Raw genomic sequence first — 22,499 nt, forward strand, 5'->3', positions numbered from 1 at the left:
TTATAGTTGGTGATTGCAGAACTACATGTAGGCTCAATTACCAGCACCCGCTTAGGGGCGGACACGAGAAAACGGGGGAAATCGAGCCTAAACTTCATGTTGCGTAGTAAGAAAACAAGAAAATGAATACTTTATGTTCACCCCACAGCTGTAGCTTGCACATGCGCAGAAATATGAAACGAGCGTTTGATCCAGCGCTATCTTCTCTCTTTGGAAAAGACAAGAAACCAGTCTGTCGCTCCTCCAGAGAGATTGGACGAGCAGGAATTGAAAGATCTGATAACTCGAGTAACATACGAGTACATACGAGCACATACGAGTACATACGAGTACATACGAGTAAAAATACGAGTACATACCAGTAACATACGAGTAACATACGAGTACGTACGGGTAACATAAGAGAACATAAGAGTACATACGAGTAACATACGACTACATGCGAGTAACATACGAGTACATACAGACACATACGGTAATATACAGGTTATATACGAAAACCATGACCCGCGCACATGTAAAACTGAAATAGAAAAAATGGTACATTTCATGTTTACTACTCTCCTGCCATCGTATGTTGCTCCTATGTATTCGTATGTAACCAGTGTATTCGTATACAGCCTGTATATTACCGTATGTGTCTGTATGTACTCGTATGTAGTCGTATATACTCGTATGTTTTCCACTTAGACCCCGTGTTTTCCACCAGACCGCGTGTTTTCCACCAGACCCCGTGTTTTCCACCAGACTACGTGTTTTCCACACCCCGGGACCCCGGCTCCACGTTTTCCATCTAGCCCTATTGGCCGGTAGGGCGGTACTCACTGGTCAGATTCTTGGAGCGTCTGTGATTTAATTTGATCAAAAAGCTTTTAGTGGCCTAACATTCGGGAAAGTCGCTCTAAATCAGTTTGTATGCCTATTAGAAGGTCGTTTGCGTCTACTAGCATTTCTTTTCAACAACAGTTAAATTTCCTTATGTTATGTACGTCAAGGGTAACCTGCGGGGTAGCTGGAGGGCTCAAAGACCTCAGAGGCCCTGCAGGCTAAAGAGGATCGTAGTTCGGACGGATTGTAACCCGAGTAACGTGCTTTCCTTACGCTTCGATCAAACTGTAGCCTGCAGAACAGGCGGGTTTGCGGGACCGCTAATCCGCCTGTTCTGCAGCAGGCTAATCAACCTGTTCCCCTCATCCCCAATCTTCCCGGTTCGCCACAGCGGTCGAAACACGGGAGATAATTGTCAGTATTGAAAAACATGTGCAGTCCGCGTTTGAAAGATTAATGTGACAGCGCCCTTGCCAATACATGACGTGACCGACATTGGACTGCTATCATATTTTGGGAAGTCAGGATTTTGCATAGCTTGCCTTTTTTGGAAGGAACTATCAATTGACGGTTTTCGGGCAAATTTGGACGACAGCTTGTGTTTTGCCCTTTGTCCAAACGCCTAATTTCTGGTGTTTGGACCTCCAATTCACAGCCTGCTGGTGATGAATCCTTTCCCTGGAAAACAGATTGTAGATGCCCATATTCGTGAGTTACGACTGTTTTTGTTGTTTAAAATAAGCTTATGGCTCACGACGCCTGTTAACTTAATGCCTCAACATGCCCGGGAATCTTTAACCGCCAAACTGTACAACTGTATGTTATGGCTCAGTTTTCGACCGGTACCAGTACCCGACCAGTGGAAAAATAATTTCAATTTTTGTGTCGAGCTTGTTAATCTCTAGGAAACGAAATACTCTCAAGGAATGCCGAACATTTCAACTTTGGAATAAAAAGTTTCTGCGCGCCATAGCTTGTGAGAAACGCACACTTGAACAAACCTCCGTTTACTCACATGCCTGTCACATGCTTTTCGCAGGGCGATAATATATACTACCGCTATACCGTAGACTACCCATGCTGAACTTTAAGTCTGATAAATGTGATATTTTCCGAGAAGTTTTTCTTTATTTTAAGTCTGATAATACTCGAAGAGTTCAAGTGACCAGAGCATTAAATATTACCTGAAATTGAATTTTTCTTGAATAACAACAGCTCGGAAATTTATGTATTCACAAATGTATAATTTCACTGACGGTGCTTTGTGCCTCCAGTTTCCGACCAGTTTATCCTGAATGTGCAAAGTTACCTAAAAAGTATCTTTATAGTTTCATCTATGACTTTGCTTTGGGATATTCATTTTATGTCACGCTAGGCAACAAAAGGAAATTCTAATGATTTCACTTTCTGAAGGCAAATTCGGCTTATTTTCCGTGATGTGTTGGTTTTGCGGGACACTTGAATAACAGGAACCGGAAGAAAAAAATCCGTTGCTTTTTCCTTGTCATCGTTTTTTTAAACGACCCTCGTTAATTTCGGAAGTAGCAGCCTCTGGGGCTTGTTGCTCTCGGAGGGTCATTACTTTCAGGGAGCAAAAAATGATATAAAAGTCGGTACAACTACGCTCTCTTCCTGCCGCATGGATGAGTCATTCATTTCTAGACCCTGTGATATTTCACAATGCTTCGTGGCATAAGCAATACCTTCCCTTGTTGCAGACTGCCTTAAATCAAGTTATTATACGTAACTTACACCTGACTATTGTTCAGTGGAAAATAAATATGCTATTGAACCTGGGTCTCGCTATTTTGGTGGTGTGGGGTTATGGAGGGTGGGCTCGCTACTTTGGGAGGACTTGTTACTTTTGGGGGTCCCTACTATTAGGATTTAATAGGGGCCACAATTTTTTGATCTTATTTTCGGGAGTCTTTTCTTTCGCAAGTTTGCAGCCGGTGTTTAGCAGTAGTTGCTTTAGCTGTCAACTGCTATTGATTTTTCAGCTTTGATTTGTTAGTTACATTTCTTTGGCATTTCCTCTTTTATTCATTCCTTCATTCATTTGTAAGCCGCAGCAATGAAAGTTGCTACTAAGAGTTATCGCAGCATTCCAGCATAAGATATCTATTATTCAAAATGACGGCAGGTTGAGCTGCATCCTCATTCTATCAACATGTGACCATACGCGATAGAGACTCTTCTTTCGTGTTCCCTTGTGGGTAGGAGACTGCTGCTATTTCAGCAAAACAACGGTTAACAATACACCGATACCACCAACAGTTGACTGATACACCACCAACAGTCAACCGAAACACCAGCGCCTGTCGATCGCAACATATTGGCCGAGTGTCAACCGACATACCAACCCAATAGTGTCAACTGACATTCTTTTAACTTGAACAACATGTAGACCGACACTTGCTGACTCTGGGTCAACATATCAACCGAATATCAGCCGATATGTCGGCATATCGGTCCTGACAGTCAGTCGACATATCAGCTGATAGTATCAACCGATACTCGGCCGACAGATGCCTTAAGTACACATGATCCAACTTATTAATAACCATATAATAATCATGTATTGAGCTGCATCTTTGGGAGAGGTCAGCATAGGCTCCTTTCCTGAACAGCAGCTGGTAATCAACCCTCTGTGACTTAAAGGTACCAGGCAGAATCCTTATTGTGGGAGAAATCACTTTGAGTCATCCCAGTAGTTCTTCTCTATAATAAAATATTATATTCATAATATCAATTAACAAATAGAAAACATGTACCGTGTTTCTATAGAGTTTTAGTATAAATCTACTAGTGTTCTTCTGGGAGGCGCGGAGGCCTCATGGTTCGTGTGCTCATCTCCGGATTGAGCAGTCTGGGTTCGAGCCCTGGCCGGGGACATTGTGTTGTGTTCTTGGGCAAGACACTTTACTCTCACAGTGCCTCTCTCCACCCAGGTGTATAAATGGGTACCGGCGAACTTAATGATGGGGGTAACCCTGCGATGGACTAGCATCCCATCCAGGGGGGAGTAGAAATACTCCTAGGCGCTTCATGCTACAGAAACCGGGATAAGCTCCGGCCTGATGGGCCACTTGGCTCGCATGCAGACTTACTTTGCTTACTAGCGTTCTATCACAAATGCCATTCTCTGATTGGCTATGCTACTCTATCTATTCTGTGATAGATAGTGAGTAGTTTAGCAGCGTGCCCTTGTTAACAAAATGACAGCTGCTTTCTGTGAAGAGGATTTAGTCGATTGAGTTTTGAACGACTAGTAGATTTATATTAAAACAATTAGATTATTCCCTCTCAATTTCTATCGCCTGATAGTTGACTCTTATTTTTATATTGTGAAACAGACAAAGCAAATAATTTGTATATTTGTCTTCTTTCAGATTTATTGGAACCAGACAAATTTTTCTATCCCTGGCCTACTCCAGACCTGACTGCCATTTATAGGCCTTTCAAATTCAGTGACCTTGAAAGTGCCATAAACCCTACTCCCACAAGGAAGGTGGTGTTTATACAAGCAAACCAGACCTATGAAGAGACAGGTAACACAACATAATTTGACTTCACGCTATATAACCTCACGTTTGACAGTTAATTTATGATATGTGTTTCAAATGGTGACCTTTAAACTTATAGAATTTAATATGCCACTAATCAATGCAGATATGTTATGTTTTTTTTTTTGTGATATGTAACCACATAATTTGGATATTTTGCAATATAGGGTGGCCCAGAATCCAACATTTGCAACATGTTGGCAGTTGTGTGCAACAAATGTTGCCATGCATATATTGCATTGAAATGTTTTACAATATGTTGCATAATTTGTAATGTTGTGTAGATTTGGCCAGGCTTTTAGAATCCTGAGGTCCATTTAGTGTATGTTTATAAAACCTGCAAATATGGAAAAATGTTTACCATCAGAGAATTTGAAGATAAAGTAAACCCAAATCACAGGCAAGATTTTCATTTTTTAATTACTTCAAAATTAATTTTTCCCCTACATTCTGGTAATTCTTAAAGGCTTAATTCCTTTCAAATTTTGGATGATCAGACATCCATCACTTTTCTGTAGAAGGTTTTTCAGTGCAAATAATTGGGTCTAGTGTCTCTGCTGTGCTCAGTCCAATTGGCCTCTCTGTGAATCTTTGTAATTCCTCCACAACATGTTCCTGCCAAAAAGAAGAAAGAATATTTGATAAGTACTATTTGACAGTGTTGATTAGATTTAATTTCAGTTATTAGTAAACCAGAAGCATTTACATGTAGATTGTGCCTCCAAAAAAATGAATGTTTAAATTATCAACCTCAATTATTTTTATTGCATGACTGACAAGCAGACTGGATATTGGAACTGGCCAATCAAAACTCAACAATTATTGGTGTCATTGGTTGGGTTGATCTTACAGATCCAAAGGTAATTAAGTTTTTTTGAGAATATTAATTAACAAATTATAACAAAATATTACATTATTTTAAGTGATCTAATAAGATAAGATGGAATTTATACATGTATACATAGTTTATACATGGTTATTAGATGTAATTTCTGCTTTACTAGGTAGTGTTACAATTTTTTACTAACATTTTTCATGTTATATTAAGTATATGATAGAAGTTTCAAGAACAAGAGAGAGAAACAATTTTGTAAGCTGCGGGCCAAGTGCTTCAAACGTAATTCTTGAGTTTCTTTAAAAATTTGCAAAGTTCCGCAAGTGTATATCTTTCAGCAATTCATGAGAAGCAAATTCCTTATTAATAAATTATAAAGTACAAAATAAGATGCTGTTAATGAATATCAAAGTACTGGAACTCAAATCAGCAACAGCCGGTGTGGATTCTAAATATTTAAACAGAAGTATTTATTTTTAGGAGAATTTTTTTTTACATTTATTTGCATATTTATTATTTAATAGTGTTATTTTCCAATTGTCTAATGACTTTTAGGTGGATGTCATCCTGGACAGGTACATGAAGTATCCAAAATTTAGAGGGGTGAGGAATTTTTTGGAAACAGAAGCGGATGATTGGTTAAACCAAGAGTCAGTTCACAGAGGTTTAGGTACACTGTATGCAGTATTAAGGACAGTCACTGTATATGCCTTAAGTAGATAGTAGATACAGTCAAACCCCTGTGGAGGGACACTACCCCCTGGGCATACATTTACAAATTCGTCTGGATGAGGATACTTCCGAAAGGAACTATTGTTGGTGACTGACGTTTCAGCAACCTGAGTGGAAGTCATTTTGTAAGTGGACCCCTGTAATATTTTTGGTCAGTAATCCCATGTAAAGGTGTCTGCTTACGAGAGGCTCTTCAGCTTTTTAGCCAATGATGCCCACAGACAAAACGATAGTGAGTTAAAACTTCCACTGGTTTAACATTTGACAACTATATCTGTGTGAGTCAAAAAACCGTGAACACTTTGATTTGTTTCTGACAGGTCGAATGTGTACTGATGAGGGGGGTGAATAGGGGTATGCAAAATACTTGTACTTGTATAATAATAGCAATACTTTTGTTGATCCATGATCCGCTGTGTTTTTCCTTTTTTTCACCAAATTGGTCGATCCATCAATACTTTTGTTCAAATCCAAAACCACAACCACATCCGGAAACAGAAGTGTAAAAGTTCAAAGGTAAACTGGTAAATGTGAATGCCATTGTTAATTTCATACAAATAGTAAAGAAGGCAACATACTTGATGACTATAACTCAGTACAATTCCAATAACAGTCTCACACCTGAGTTTAAATGAGTTTTGTTCGAAAAAAGAAATAATTTGGATGAACTTATTAACATAGCGACCAAGGCTGAAGAAAGATCTATGATCCAAATTTCTTTTCGGGCCCAAGATCCGAACATCAAGACAGGCACAATCCAGAATCCGTGCCAAAATTCACAGTTGATCCATGATCCGCTGTGTTTTCAAAATCTGGGAATTCACTCGATTTACCGCAAAACTCCACAATCTGTGCGTTTTTTAAGGCCAAATCAGTCAAACCAAAAACCTATTCACCCCCATCACTGAGCAATCATAGTAAAGTTCAGGACACGCTTGCAAACCAGAAAACGACAAACCAACTACCGTTACTGTTTGGGATCTGGTTTTCTCGCGCCTAATCAGCTTTTTCCTTGCTACACAATAACATTCCATTCCATAAATATTTCTGGTGTTCATGGTTTTCTAAGTTTCACAGTTATGTAATAGTTTCTCAGCAATGAATGCTCTGGTTGTTATGGTGGTGGACCAAAGTGAAGCTCTAATGAACAGCTAACACTTGACACATCGGCTTCCTAAACTCACTTTAACAGTTAATTAACCTTTATCAACTTAATGTTCATAAATAACTAATTGATTGAATTATTGATAGCTTACTTAGCCAGGCCTCAACTAGTAGAGAAAAAACTGAACATGTGGCACCAGTTTCCCAGCTCTCTCTGTACACATTGCAGACCTATGGTGTTTGGTTATAAGCCAATTCGGAGTTTAAAGAACTAGTGCATTGGGCATGCATTTTTATCCCTAATTTATTCTCTCCTTTTGTTATTTGAAAAAGAAAATGAAAGAAGTGAATAAATCAGGGATAAAAATGCTTGTACACAGCACTAATTCTTGAAACTCCAATTTTACTATTTGGCTTATTGGAAGCCATGCAATTTTACCTTTTTTCCACAATTTTTCTTTCTACTTACTGACCTAAAGCAACTTCATCCAGAATTAACATTCTAAAACATAATTGTATTTTTATTATATACTATTTGCTGCACAATTAGTTTTAAAACAAATCTTGCAAGCTGTGGAAACAAAATATTTTAAAGATGTGTTAAGAAAACAGTAGTCTGCAGCTTTTAACTCTTTTTTCTGTGTCTCCTTCTTTCAGGATTTCTTCAAGAAAGAGGACTCACATATGATTTACTTGTACAGTTAGTAAATTTTCCTAAAATTCCAGCAATAATTTTCATGTTATCCCTGGTCTATTATATTTTAGTTTATCAGGCAATTTATTATTTTGTTGTATGATACATTTTTTTATTGCTTTTACATTTTCGTGTAATGTGTGCAGATTTGGTGGCCACTCTCAATAAAATAATACAGCTGCTTTTTGACTCTTTCATTTAGAGCAAGGCATCTTAAACTGGCTAGTGATGTTGTGAAGAAATTTCCAAAGTAAGTGTTTGCATGCTTTGTTGAAGACTTGATTGTAGAGTGGCTCTTCAGGATGTTTGAGAGATGTTTGTTTTAAAGAACTTCCACGGCACGGATTTCCTATAGTCCTGTTTTGATTTTGATCTCTGTCTGGCCTGGGGGGTGGACTCCCAGGGGGTACTCATGGGGTACTCATCGGAAACTTGAAAAGCACCCCCAAGAGGTACCAAGATCCTTTTTTTGTGAGCGTGGCTTGAAATGTTTTTCACCCTTAATAGGTAACAATTCTACAAACAACACATTTAATGTGTTTTTTGTAGAATTTATCTCCTGTCATATTTTTTTCGGCTCAATACCCTATAAGGTACCGCACAATTTCCCCCCCTGAACCACTGAGGCTGAACACCCCAAGAGGTACCAAAACTGCTTTTGTAACCCCTAAAAGGTAGGACGAGCACCCCCGTCTTTTTTATTTGGGGACTGATAGCAGCAGAGGTACTTTTATAACTGGACTTTCCATCCCATTTACAAAAAGAAACCTGAATTAAGAGCCACAAGACAACTGTTAATGTGCAACCAATGTTATTTTTTTAGAGCGGTTTTCAGTTGAGTGTCGTAAGACCAAAACCAAACCGATTACGTACCAATGAGACTACTGTACTCTGCCAATCTCAAACCGTAGTAAAACCAAGAGCAAAGTAATTGCCTGATTACTATCAACACACACTTGAAAAACGCTCTAATGTACGTGCATGTAATGACTGTTCAAGCCAGAATTGAAATCTCCTTTCTTGGGTTGATACACGTGCAGTCAATAAAGACCAGTCTAATATAGGATATCAACCTATTCCCGTAACTTGAGAGCAGTCTTATATCGATATCGAAGCGGTCAACTGAAATAATTACATTAAGAATTTACCTTAATATCCTTGTCATGGCTTAATAATAATTTGCGGCAATGTGCATATGGTGAAGAAGAGTCTTGAGAACGTTGAAAATCTGAAAATAACTCTCGCCGCAGTAACAATATTATGCAAGTAACACTACAAGGAAGTTGTTGCTTATCAGCGTTCACAGGTCTTGATTATAACTTGTCTTTTTCCAAGAAGGGTCCAATCAGGCTTAGAGTGAAACACGGACTGCGCTTGTCGATGTTATGTGCTTATCACAGTATCGACACAGTAGTGCAAATCAAAGCCAGAAAATGTATGACAGCTCTACCGAAAGCGGTCAAGAATCAAGACTCCTCCGATTTGTACTTACCATTCAGAAGAAAAAAAATTGACTTGATTTTATTTCTTCTGATTTCAAGTTTGAAGTTTGTGGTTGACCATGCTGGAAAACCTGAAATAAAGAAAGGAATGGTGGATGACTGGAGAAGTGGAATGAAATTGTTGGCTCAAAATCAAAACGTGTATTGCAAAATGTAAGTAAAGCCCGTGAGTGGTGAGTCTTTCAAGTTCAAGTATTTAATCCAGTGTAGTGCAGTGCATTTTAGTAATAAAAGGCTTTCTGGCAGTTTCTTTGAATGTGCGAAAATTTGCAAAAAATTGAAAATACGTTCGGTAGATCGAACGTTTGAGACATATATTCAGTTTCTGTCAGAAAAGTTTCTCGTTTTCAGTTGAAGAAATTAGAGAGATTTGGCTAAGAAAGGTTGAAAACGAAAGATCCATGATGGTGTTAGGAATAGCCGAAGCAAATTTTAAATAAGGCTCTTGAATTGATTATTCAAGTCGGTTCGGGTTGCAATGGTCAACGTACGTGTCAAATTGCACGTAAAGAGAGAAATTACCTTTTTTCCGCACGGTTGAGAAACACCGTTTAAGGTTGTAATTGGTTTCGTAACAAAAGAGCATACTTATTAGAACAGATACTCATGTATGTTGGAATAACATAAGGGTTACAGCTCTTCAAACCCCCGGCTGTGCAAATTTATAACATTAAGTCCAACCCACATCATCATAAGGTTACATATCCGCAAATTATCTCAAAATACCCTTCTTTCTTTGCAGCTCGGGATTTGTGACGGAAGCGTCCCGCGAAATGTGGAAACGTGAAGATTTAGCCCCTTATGTGCAGGTCAGTTTCCACTGTGCGGAATGTTTTTCGTAACTGAGAAATATAACTGCATGGGAGTTTTTTTTTAGTCAAACCAAGTGAAGATTACATTAATGAATTGATTATTTGAATATGGAACCCGCTAATCGTTTCAAGAATGCAATAATGAATTTATTACTTGAATAGTGAACTCGCGCTAGTCCTTTCAAAAATCAACATTAAATTGATCTTCTTGAACATGAAACCCATTAGCCGTATTCTTGGAACGACTAGTGGGTTCAATTTTCAAATAATCAATTTATTAATGTAATCTTGAGGGGTACGCTTCACTTGGTTTGACTGTAAATAGGTCACAGCTCCTCGACCTTTATGAAAACTCAAAATTAGCTAAAATTTTGTTTTAAGTTAAAACGTTGCCGAAAACGCGCTAGTTCCGTGACTGGTACTCAGTCTCCCGTCTGTCCCCTTTCAGAAAGTATGAGAGAGGTCTACGAACCAATCAGTCTGAGGTGCCAACTTGAAGATCTGCTTTTGATTTGACCTCCATGGTTTCTGTAAGTTAATTGGTTGTAATGCAAGCCATATAATCACTGATTTATCAACCTTTAAAAGAAACTATGTCTCGAATTTGATCGGTCATTGTTTCCTTGGGCTCCCAATGTCCCTATAAGACTCTCAAAGTCGCAAGGTTTCGTTGCTCCATTATATATTGAACTACCTACATTTGTTTTGTAGCACGTGACTTCCGTATTTGGAGCAGACCGCTGTATGTTTGGCTCTGATTGGCCAGTTTGCACCCTGGCAAGAGATGGCTCTTATGAGCAAATCTTTTGCGCTTACTTCCAGTGCGTTTCACATCTCTCAGAAACGGAGAAGGAAGCGGTTTTCTGTGACAACGCCGTGAAATTTTATGGACTTAACTGACGAATGAATAATAACTAGTTCTAGTTAGAGATTTATTACCACTGCCTTGGGATATAGTGCAAATTTCTAAACCTATTTCACAAAAAGGGTCATTATAGGAAAGTATTTGCGCTATAGTTCACAGATATAGATGATATATGAGAGATAATTGATAGGTACAGATTTTAATGTAGCAAATATTTTTATCTTTTTCATAATTGTACGTAGTTATTTTATCCATTTAATTGTGTATTATGCACGGCTTTACTATCAACCTTTTCCATGAATATTTTTAGCTGCCGTGGATAAATAACTGACTAACTAACTAAATAAATAAATATTAAATAAATAAGAACAGATAAAGCTACATTGGTCACCTCTCTTCCACACGGTGTAAACGGCATGTGCTGAGTGGTGGTAGAAAGAAAAAAAGCGTCTGTCGCACATTTGCGCGCTTCACTAATTTTCACCCCTTACTCTGTGCGGATTAAAGATTTGATTTTACGGCTCGTAGCAGGTGCAAACTATAATTCCATTCCACAAATCATGCGGAAGCGGACTGGTGATAGCGTCCTACGCAGACGGTCTTTTTTGGGGGTTTGTCACGCAATCTTCCTCCGTCACGAACGCCTGCTCATACACAGGGCTATTCACGTAGCCCAATCACAGCGCACTTCCCGATCAAGACAACGAACTTTGGACCCGGAGACATTTTGCAAGGGACTTCAGCGGATACGAGCTTTGCCTTTCAACGACTGTTTGAAGGAAGATTGCGTGACTAGCCCAAAGAGGCTAGGCCTGTCCTTTTGGTAATGTTGCAGTCAGGTAAAACTATTATTAGGAAGTGATAGAGGTTATTTTTTTCATTAAAAGTCAATTTAGATGTAACGACTTACATTTACTGCTCCATTGGATTGTTTCGTGTATCAACCAATCAAATGCGAGAAGATAGCACGTGTGAGTTGAGAAAAAGATCCTTCAGCCTGAACAACAAATTTGATGCTCAATACTAAATGCGTCATTTTCTGTGGTAATCCATTAAAAATCTTCCGTAAAACTAGAAGCCTAGCATCAGTCATTTTTGTCTTGAGCAAATTATAGTTGGTGATTGCTGAACTACATGTAGGCTCAATTACCAGCAGCCGCTGAGGGGCGGACACGAGAAAACGGAGGAAATCGAGCCTAAACTACATGTTGCGTAGTAAGAAAACAAGAAAATGATACTTTATGTTCACCCCACAGCTGTAGCTTGCACATGCGCAGAAACGTGAAACGAGCGTTAAAGAACACTTTGTAGAGGAGAGAAGGATTCGTCACAACAGGGTCACCACATCAGTGAATAATAGATCAGATCGTTATTTTATTGCAAAGATTTCCTATTCTTGATTAAAGTGAATAAAATTCATTTACTGGTATGCCGTACTATGATCTATATTGAACAACAGATTTGCAGGGGTACATCAATAGCCCAATTTCGATATATTAAAATTCAGCCTAAAACAATGGACCTCGGTACGAGACTCCGGGGAATAATCCCCACAAACTCTGTAGTTAGTCCCCGGAGCCTCATGCTGAAGTCTATTGTCTTAGGCTGTATATTAATATATCGAAATTGGTCTATTCATTAGATATCAGTTTTGTGTTTGATCTCTTTCAGTCGCTCATAGGATGCAGTGGCATTTCAATGAATATGGCATGACTGGGATATGAATAGCCCATTTTCGAGTTGCCTTTTGCTTCTGGGTCAAAACGAGACCATTCATATGGTAATGTTTCTGGAGTTCAACTGAGGAGCTGGAGGAGGAGTTGGACGATGTCACTTGCGATCAGGCGTTCCTTTTTTGGCGAACGGGAGAAGGGAGAAAGAGAACGGCTGATCGCAGGTTAGGACGGTTGCTATGGAAAATCGACACTTCAGTGTGGCCCCTGGCACAGAATCAAACGTAACTTGTTTAAATAAAGAAAAAATTAAATTAAATAAAGTAACTTACCAAAAGGCCCTTAGATTCAAAGGTTAGTTGAAATAGGTCAATTTGGATAAATCCTAACTTGGCTCCGGGGCTTATGGGAATGAAACAAAAGAATCACATCAAGGTGAATATCCTATGTTTTGTTCGCCCATGCCAAACTCTTTTTTGGTTTGGCAATAACCAATAATATTCGACCTATTGTAATCAAATACGGTGGAACCCCGTTAATCCGGTCACAGACGGGCCCAAAAATCTGGCCGTTTTAAAGGGGTTCTGTAAATAAGAAAATGACTGACTGAGCTTTTTTTCAGACCAAAATAAAGTGGCTGTGATAACAAGGTGACCGTATTAACGGGGTGGTCGTAAGGCGGGGTTCCACCGGTTTTAGCCAGTCAATCCTAGTGCTGACCCACAGGGGACCCGAACACTATCAGCAATAAAAATAAAGGTACTGTTATTTACCATGTCATGCTATGTACCTGTGTCTTTTTTAGTCGTGTAGAAGGGATTTGAATGAAGCGAAGACGGTTTACATTAATTCCGAATATTATCTCGTTTGCCGCATTGTAATTATGACGCTTCGATTACGCGTCTCAGGTCGTTAACTATTAACTCTGAGTTAATAGTTAACGACGTTACTCGAGACGTGATCGGAGCGTCAAGCGTCATAATTACAATGCGGCAGACGAGATAATATTCGGAAATGTAAACCTCCTTCGCTTCATTCAGCGCTGCATGACGGACGAACACAAATCACTGCTGTCGGTCATGTATGTGTGACTGTATCGATACTGAAAAGCGGGACTCTTCAATCAACGGTATTTAACACTCTTCAATCCACGACTCTTGAGTATGGAGAACGTTTACGAACCACTATTAACTGCAGTAACGCTTGAAGATTTAACAGATTCACTTTCTAGTGGAGACATTGCTCTAAGCGAGGAGCAGCGTGGATTTCTTGATGCAGTTCGTGAAGGGCGCACACACGAGGTTCGTTCGTACGTGCAGGAGAAACATGTTGATGTAAACTGTGTCAACTTGTCGGGGGAAACCGCACTGCAGCTAGCGGTGAACAACGACCGCCATGATATCGCAAAATTTCTGCTCGAAAAGGGAGCCGAAGTCGGCACGACATTACTACAAGCTGTTGCAAATGGGTCGGTCGACTGGGTGAAGGCATTGCTCGAGTTCGTGCGCGATACCGAGCCTCAGGGTGCAAGTTCAAGCAATGTTTCTCAGTTTTCACAACAGACAAGCAAAGCTCAGTACAGAAAATTCATTTCGCCTTTGATGCTGGCTTCGCACAATGGTAACCGAGAAATAGTGGAGCTTTTGCTAAAGAGGGGATATAAGATTGAAGAACCGTCATTCCACAATAGATCTTGTGATGGCAGTGAATGCGAGAGCTTCGGAAAGCGATTGGGGACTTCGCTTTATCGTTTGCATAGCTACCGAGCGCTTGCAAGCCCTGTTTTCTTGTGCATGTCGTACTTACTCGAGAACTCCAGCGAGAAATCCGACGAAGAACGAGACATAAGATCATCGAAAGACCCAATCATCCGAGCGTTCTTTTTAAATCGGAAGTTAGAGAGTCTGGTGGAGACTGAGTATGAATTCAAGAACGATTACAAGAAGCTGTCGGATGGATGCGAGGAGTTCGCGGTTTCGCTTCTCGCAAAGTGCCGATCGATGGAAGAAATTGCTTGTGTGATGAATGTGCCAGGTATTGATCAGTTAGAGTACGTGGAGGTTAGAGGAGGAAAAGAGGCCCAAAAGTTGAGCGTGCTGAATTTAGCCATTGCAAATAGGAATGAAAAGGTAGGGTAAACTATTTTTAAAAAACTTAACCGCGCGAAATGTCCTGTGATTGATAGTGGCTTTTTAAAGAGCTACTCAAACAAGGTGAAGGCCTTTGTTAAAAAAAAAGGATGTTTTATTAGGAGAACTTTTAACAAAGATGTTTGTTAAATGGTTGCATCACCATGGTAACAAGATGCAAGCACCTCAGGGTGTTAACCGTCACTTTCTGCATGCCTAATGCCCCGTTTACAGACAGGTAAGGTAACCCTAGTGCTAGGGTGACCCTACCCAGCGGGTCAAAGATAGCCCGCATTTACAAGCGAAATGTTTCAGGTAGGGTTACCTTACTACCCAGGACAACTCTAGCTAGTCACGCTTTAGTTAACCTTGTAAATAATATGCACAATCGATAATAACTTTATTGCAAAACCTATTCTCACTTCAATTACGGGGTTTGCAATTCAGTTCCACTGAAATACTGTAATTTTAATTTCTAAGCTCAACTAAAATCCCAGACAGTTATTTTTCTTTAGTTTTGGATGAATTTGACAGCGAAACTATAAACAATTCTGCAATCAAATATTTTAGTGACAATAGTGCCAAACAATGCAATCATTTGGTCTCAAAAAGCTGTTATTCAAAATTTTTTCTATCCAAAGCAAAACTAATTAAATAAAACAAAATGTGAGTTAATACAATTTTTCTTAGGAAAAAAATAGTGTTTGCAACAGCAACCAGAGATTAGTGCTGACCTGATAGGTCACTTGGCTTTACATGCAGACTTCTATCCAACCATGACTGTTGTAAAGAGGTGTCTGTCTACCCATAAACAGTAGAATCATGGCTTTGAGTCTGCAACCCTAGAGCTGGACAAATACCTCTCATATCAGTCATGGTTCTACCTGACTTTACTCCAGTTGTAAATTGTAAGGTGCTTGTTAGGTGCTTGAAGGACTGTGGGAAGGATAACATTTTCTCATTTGAGAGGACTGGGGAAGAACATGCTCGTGGTATTTATTACACTGAACTGTGGCCATGATGTTCACTCCAGTTGCCTATTGACCTATAGCTAAATACATAAAACTCATATCTTTGGTAAATGCTGTTTTTCAAAGCAAGAAAGTGAATATTTGAAAAGTGTTTATGTCTGTTAAAAAAAATCCATTTTTTTGTTGTCACTGTCCAAAGAATGAACCTAAAAACTTGGAGTTGCATGTAAAACTTGTGTGGATTTTAAGATCACAACCTTGTATCCCTTCTATTCAATTTTGATGGAAGTTCATATTTCCGCTTCATTTTGTCAGTCATGGGATGCTTCCAGAGGAGGTCCCTCACCAATCCCACAAGTCTTTGCAAAATACCCATAGCTCCTTGTGCCAATGAAGTATATTATGCTACATTGCAGTTTCTGTTGTCACACATTGCCACTATACTCTACTAAGGGATAGACCATTATATTTTGAGGAGGTGGGCTTTGACAATTTTCGGAGGTGTGAAATTTTTTTTCTCACTGTTAGGTTGTGCATGACACTTTCTTTTGGGCAATAGCTTGTGCATGAAATTTTTTGAAACCAAACACAGGACCTGGATAGTAGAAAGCACCTGCTAGATTGTTTTTTTTTCGGTGGCTCTCCTTGCAAGAATTTTTTTCAGCTGTTTTTGTTGTGCAGGAACTTTTTTTGGAAATTGCCCAAAACCCTCCCCCGCTCCAAAAAAAAATAATGGTCCGTCCCTAAGCATGTGTAAGCGTTGCATGATGACCCATCGTGACGACACAAATAACAACCACAAAACGGATCACCGTCACCTGTAGTCTGCAGTCACGTGTCCCCAGTGATGCTTTGTGCTCACAAACATACTCTGTTGTTTGTTCGCAGTTTGTAGCTCACCCCTACAGCCAGCTCATGTTGAACTCAGTTCTATACGACAGATTAGGAGGATGGGAAGATTCTGGCTTCCTGGCCAAGCTGATGTTGGGCTTGCTGTTGACAGTTTCGGGGCCATTATTAGCCCTATGTTATTTCCTCTTACCCAACAGCCGGATCAGCAAGCTCCTACAGAGACCAATCTTGAACTTCACGAGTCACACGGGGTCATTCTGCGTGTTTCTTATGCTGCTCATTTTTTCTTCGGTTCAAGACAAATTTTATGATGTGCTTCAGTTTCAAATCTTCGGTAAGTACGTTTTCACTTACCTTTACCTCTGTCACTTTGTTGTTTTCTGTTACAAGCCAATTTCTTTTTGAGATGAATAGTATGTTCTTGCGTGAAAGTTTTCTCCCTCTTATCAAGTGCGTTTCGCTGCTTGCAGGCTCGCCAGAATTTGAAGTCGCAACGTTTTCTGGTTGCCATAACAACAAACTAAAAAGTTGAGTCGTTAATGGAAATAAGACAAGATGCAGTCTAAATTGCGAACAGTCCGCGCTATTTTTCCCCTGAGATTTTTCCAGCGAGAAGCGACAAGGCATCCCTGGGTCCTGAGAAAACTAGAATTAGAAAATTGCCGCAATTAGCGAGCAGCAGGCGTATTTAAATACGAAATGACGAAATGGCACTACGGTTAGCCTAAATTGTCTTAACAATCCTTACCAATTTGATATGCAAACCAACCTTAAAATTTCCACACAAAAAAATCTAAGACCTTTTTCAATTAAACCAATCTTCAGCTGTCGTTTAAAGGACGGAAAGGGGAGGAGGGATGGGATGGGGCAGAACAAAAAACACGTGTTACTTTAAAAGCGCAAGTTTACAAACGAAAGTCAAGAATTGCAATAACGTAACAAATAAATCAGTTTATTTAAACGTCATGGTATTTAGCACCCAATAAATGACGAAACAGATATGGTAAATAGAAATGAAAGCTTGTCTAAGATCCCAACTGGTTGGAGTCTGACCAGCTGGCTATTTACAAGACGTGGAGGAGTTGAATTCGGGACCACCGAACACAAATCCATCTAGTGGTAGGGAAAACGATTAGAACCCGGCAACCCGGGTGAAACATCCAGCGTCTTAACTACTAGGCCACGCCGCCTCAACGTACAGCAGGACTGAGATAACAAACGGAACTTCCCTCCTTTCGGTTTGGGAAATTACATACGTAAAATTGTTTCACCGGGGTATAAGTCTGTGTGTAAATTAATAAAGTGTGCCGCCATTCTTCGTGGAATTTGATGCTGTTTTACTTGGTAGATGTCCTTATAGCGCTGTGGATCGCTGGTTTGCTGTTCCAAGAGGCAAAAGAAGCTTTCCGTCAGGGTAAAGAGCGCTACTTTTCGCAATACTGGAACTTCGTCACGCTTTTCATGCTGGGAATGTTTGTCATCTCTGGACTCTTCTGGCTTGCTGGATTTTTCCTGTCTGTGGAGGGCAAGGGGACCTCTGCAATACCTGTCCGTGAAGCATTCGGTATTAGTGCGAAAGAGTCCGCCTACCGCCTCATTCTTTTGTCCAATGCGTTCTTTTCCATCGGTTTGGTCTTGAGCTTCATCAGTGCGTCCAATTCATTCCAAGTGAACTCTGTTCTGGGTCCGCTGCAGCTGTCACTTGTGAAGATGTTTCGGGATATTGCGAAGTTTCTGTTCTTGTTTTTGCTGCTGTTTCTTGCGTTCGGTTGGGCGGAGAGGAAAGTGTACTCTCGGTATGTTCAAGCCAGGGAAGTCTTTATTGGGAATACGACTGAACACGAATTTGCCCAGTAAGTACTTCATCAACAGATATTTCCTACCCTGATATTAGTAATAATTCACAAATAACCCTGTCGCAAAGTTAATTCAAATGACTCGCATGGATTGGGGTGCCACATGCATGTGTTGTCAAGATGACTTGATATTGGCCAAGTTCCTTTCTTTTGTACGTTTATGGACAGAAAGGGAGTGGAGATCCATAAACACGCAATAAGCAACGAGGCCAATATCCGGCCATCTTGACCGAACAAACCGGGTCTACAAAGGAGTTATTGTCTGGCAGAAAGATAGCCTCTCCGGGCGTTTTTTCACGCGCCGTTTTTCGTGCTGCACTCCAACTAACTCAACGCGTGGAAGAGGCTAGCAGAAAGAACAAACTCTTTTTGCGGAATACAGCAGCGGGCAAGATGGCGCTATCCTGTGCGGTCGGGATTACGCGCTGACCCGAGCGCGGATATCATACTTTTGGTGTTTTTTATCCCATGTAATAAATCCTTTATTGACCAAGGTTGTCCGGTCAAGATGAGTGAATATTGGCCTCGTCCGGTTTTTACCTGCTTTAATATGGATTTCAACTCTGTCTCGGACCATGAACTTGCAAAAACAAGAACGCGGCCAATATTCAGCCATCTTGACCTCACGCTTGATCTGAATTTTGCTTTCCTAACGTTAAGATGGAGAGATAAACCATATATGTACGTAACGCTAAACTTTGCATTTTACAGGTTTGGAGGAAGCCTGAGGTTCTTATTCTGGGATTTGTTTGGAATGTCAGAGCTGTCGGAATTAAGCACGGAGAAGAACTTCGTTATCACTCAGTACACTGGTGAAATACTGCTGGGACTGTACAGTATTCTGTCTATTCTTGTCGCCGTCAATATGCTGATTGCCATGATGGCGAACTCTTATCAGAGAGTCGCGGTGAGTTGACCATGTTACCCCGGCTAAAGGTCCGAAAATAACACCTATCCTCACTCTAGATTTGAAGCAGTCTTCTTCTACCGCTGCTTTCGGGGAGGCCCTCTGCTTTGGGAGTCGCTACTTTTGGGTGGCAAAAACCTGCACCATATGTGGACCGATCCATCTTTGACTAATAAAATGTGTAAACACGATAATACGAAAAGAGAACGACGAGAAAAAAAATCATTTTCATTACATTTTTTTTGTATAGTATCAAAGCAAAGTAAATCATTTTCTTTGGAATGATAATCATCATCAAGAAAAACAACATCGTGTTATTTTAGTGCAGCTTGTTGTATCTTTTGTTTCTACTGTGTCTCACTACAAGTCAAGTTGCATTTGATTTGATGGTCATTACGTTAGCGATGCGCTAGCAATCGTGAAATTTAACTCCAATTTCTTTGGGGGTCGCTACTTTCGGAATTGTACGGTTTAAGAGGAGAGGATAGAGTCAGCTACTATGCATATGGGGCTCGCCCAAGCACGGAAAAGTGGAAGTGGGCGTTTTTAAGAACTTAAAACGTGATAAAGACGGCGCTTAAGAATTCCCAGTTTTAAGTTCTTTAAGTTCGTTAGAGTTTTAAATTTGACGGCCGGTTTTTAATTCAGTGTATTCAATGTTTGTTCCCAAAGGACGACGCGGATATTCAGTGGAAATTCTCTAGAACCCGGATGTGGATGCCTTATCTTGATGAGGGCAACGTAATGCCGCCCCCATTCAACCTCATTCCCCCCCCCCCCCCCCCAAAATTGGTATTTCATCTTTGTAGAAGACTGTGCGCTGATCCCGCGAGCTGTGTGGTAAGTTAGCTTGCTCGCTAGGAGGCATCAGGAAGTTGTATGGAGGTTGTCTTCGTTTCTGGGAGGCGCGGTGGCCTCATGGTTAGTGCGCTCGTCTCCGGATCAAGCGGTCTGGGTTCGAGCCCTGGCCGGGAAATTGCGTAGTGTTCTTGGGCAAGACACTTTACTCTCACAGTGCCTCTCTCCATCCAGATGTATAAATGGGTACCAGCGAACTTAATGCTGGGGGTAACCCTGCGATGGATTAGCATCCCATCCAGGGGGGAGTAGAAATACTCCTCGTCACTTCATGCTACAGAAACTGGGATAAGCTCTAGCCTGATGGGCCACGTGGCTCGTATGCAGACTTTACCTATCTTTAGTTTTATAACAATAAAAACGTTGCCATTTGATGCCTGTTTTTACGATCGCTGAACTGTGTTTTTTTACTTTGTTCGACACAAAGTCATTCCTTGTACTGTCACACTTTGATATCACGAGAAGTATTGTATGACAATGAGAGACTGCTATTACAAAAGTGTCGATTCGTTTTACTCCCAACTGATAATTTAGTCAAAAGGGTTATTGTAACGATGATATACCTTTGTTACTGGCCAGTTTTCATGTCAACTGCTTTGCTTTGCCTTTTTTAGCGCGAATGCTGTGCCGGTCGAGATGAATCAGCATCAAGACTAAGAGATAAGGTCGACATACAGAGGGTAAGTGACTATTCTCAATTAGGATGTCACGCACATGCCTGCCGTGACTGACTCTCTCCCTCGCTAGAATTGAAGTGAATTATTTATCTCCTCGTATCTGGGAGTGTGTTAATCTTATTTATTCTCCTCTACGTTAAAAAAAAGCCTTCCAACTTCCGCTTAGTACCCTCTCTCGAGCTCCTCCCCGCAGTTATGACTTGTGTCTTTCTTAGCTACTGTCTGTTTCCGTCTTCGGGCTCGATTGGTCCTATAGCACATTCTAGCTTGGGGCGTTTGGGAATGAGAGCTCCCAGTGAGAAAATACAACGATTATTACGGTCAGGGAGCAGCTCCGGGCCGGAATCTATGCGTCGTCTTTTAGAAGGTGTCCCCTGAAAAGTGTAACCAACGGAAAATTATTAGAGTTCGAGGTTGTGGGGAATTCGCGATAATCACGTTTGAGGTAATTAGGGTCAACTGTACTTAGAGAATCTAGTGTTCCTGTGTGGCCATAACCGCCACTCGGTGTATCTTCACCGATCTAGCTGAGACTGTCTGGAACTTGTGTCAAATCTACCGTTCATGGGTGACTAGGGTGCGTTTCTTTGGTAGAGTACAAGAACGGAATCTCATGTGACACATTTACTTCACACCTAAGGGACGCCTAGAGAAACGGAAAGTCCAGAAATTGATCATTTGTCTTGACAAATTCGTATACCTTGTTCGCCTGGAGAATTTTGAAAAAAGAAACTAATACAACGATTACGTACAGCCAGGTGTGCAGCAAGTCATTTGAATGATCTCAATAGATTCTACTGCATGGTACACCTGATTAGAGTTTCTAAGGCCTAGTTTTTACAATTAAACAGAAAAATAAATAAATCACTGTTTTTGCACTGCTGTACTCATTGAGGACACTGTACTCAAACAAATGTTCAAATTGGTAGGATAGATCAGAAACGTTTTCAATAATTCCGAACGGTGGGCAATTGGTGTGTTGATTATGTATATGGCGCGGTTGAGGAGTTGAATTGGGGAATACTCGGAACAAATCCGGCTTGTGGACCTCGAGACTTAACATTAAACGCTTAATTCACTCGGCCACTTCCTTCACTTTCTCCTCCTCCTCCTCTCTTTGTGTCCTTGATTGTTTTTTTAATTTGTTGCTTTTATATTTTATATTTTTTAATTCAGCGCTGCGTTGTGATGAAGCGTTTGATCCAGCGCTATCTTCTCTCTTTGGAAAAGACAAGAAACCAGTCTGTCGCTCCTCCAGAGAGATTGGACGAGCAGGAATTGAAAGATCTGATAACTCGGTTACAAGATGTATTGAGAAGACGTGAGGAGAGCAAACATGCTGCTGATGCAATTGAGAGACAAACAAAGGTGAGTGATGAGAGGTCTATGTTTAGTCCCATCATACTCTTATGTGAGATTACATTAAAGAGGTCTCCAAACTAGAGATGTGTCCGCATTAGCGAAGTGTTTCCATGGAAGAATTGTCTGCTTTACTGAGAACATTGTCCATCAGGGAGATATCTAAATTATTATTAGAGAAGTGTCGACAGTCTAATGCGGACACCTGTCTAATATGGACACTAGACAGGTGTCCTTATCACGGTAATGTCTGCTCTAGAAAGGTGTCCACTGAAAGGA

The 22,499-nt window shown here is 40.4% G+C and overlaps 2 protein-coding genes across 3 annotated transcripts in view; both read left to right on the forward strand.

Annotated features, from left to right (window-relative positions):
• Positions 1-1,218: 1,218 nt before the first annotated feature.
• On the forward strand, positions 1,219-13,391 carry LOC149102163 (uncharacterized). 2 transcript variants are annotated; one of them, XM_089274942.1, is made up of 9 exons: positions 1,219-1,536; positions 4,221-4,379; positions 5,178-5,254; positions 5,785-5,899; positions 7,723-7,765; positions 7,962-8,009; positions 9,301-9,414; positions 10,004-10,070; positions 12,610-13,391. In XM_089274942.1, the coding sequence occupies exons 1-9, from the start codon at positions 1,494-1,496 to the stop codon at positions 12,649-12,651; spliced, it is 708 nt and encodes a 235-aa protein (XP_089131068.1). In that variant the 5' UTR covers positions 1,219-1,493; the 3' UTR covers positions 12,652-13,391. The 2 variants fall into 2 exon arrangements, with proteins under 2 accessions (XP_089131068.1, XP_089131067.1); XM_089274941.1 differs by lacking the exon at positions 12,610-13,391 and adding an exon at positions 10,785-12,367 and having other exon boundaries at positions 1,228-1,536.
• A 185-nt stretch (positions 13,392-13,576) lies between these two features.
• The window catches only part of LOC110048959 (short transient receptor potential channel 6-like), a 9,815-nt gene continuing 892 nt past the window's right edge, over positions 13,577-22,499 (forward strand). The window contains exons 1-7 of the mRNA XM_089274936.1: positions 13,577-14,740; positions 16,600-16,897; positions 17,912-18,416; positions 19,131-19,326; positions 19,999-20,166; positions 20,799-20,864; positions 22,038-22,229. Coding sequence (XP_089131062.1) covers positions 13,775-14,740; positions 16,600-16,897; positions 17,912-18,416; positions 19,131-19,326; positions 19,999-20,166; positions 20,799-20,864; positions 22,038-22,229 — 2,391 coding nt within the window. The 5' untranslated portion in view covers positions 13,577-13,774. The remainder of the gene's footprint in view (positions 14,741-16,599; positions 16,898-17,911; positions 18,417-19,130; positions 19,327-19,998; positions 20,167-20,798; positions 20,865-22,037; positions 22,230-22,499) is intronic.

Source organism: Orbicella faveolata, unplaced genomic scaffold, assembly GCF_042242905.1.
Source record: "Orbicella faveolata isolate gen_17 unplaced genomic scaffold, um_ofav_v1 contig_36, whole genome shotgun sequence".
Classification (NCBI taxonomy): domain Eukaryota; kingdom Metazoa; phylum Cnidaria; class Anthozoa; order Scleractinia; family Merulinidae; genus Orbicella; species Orbicella faveolata.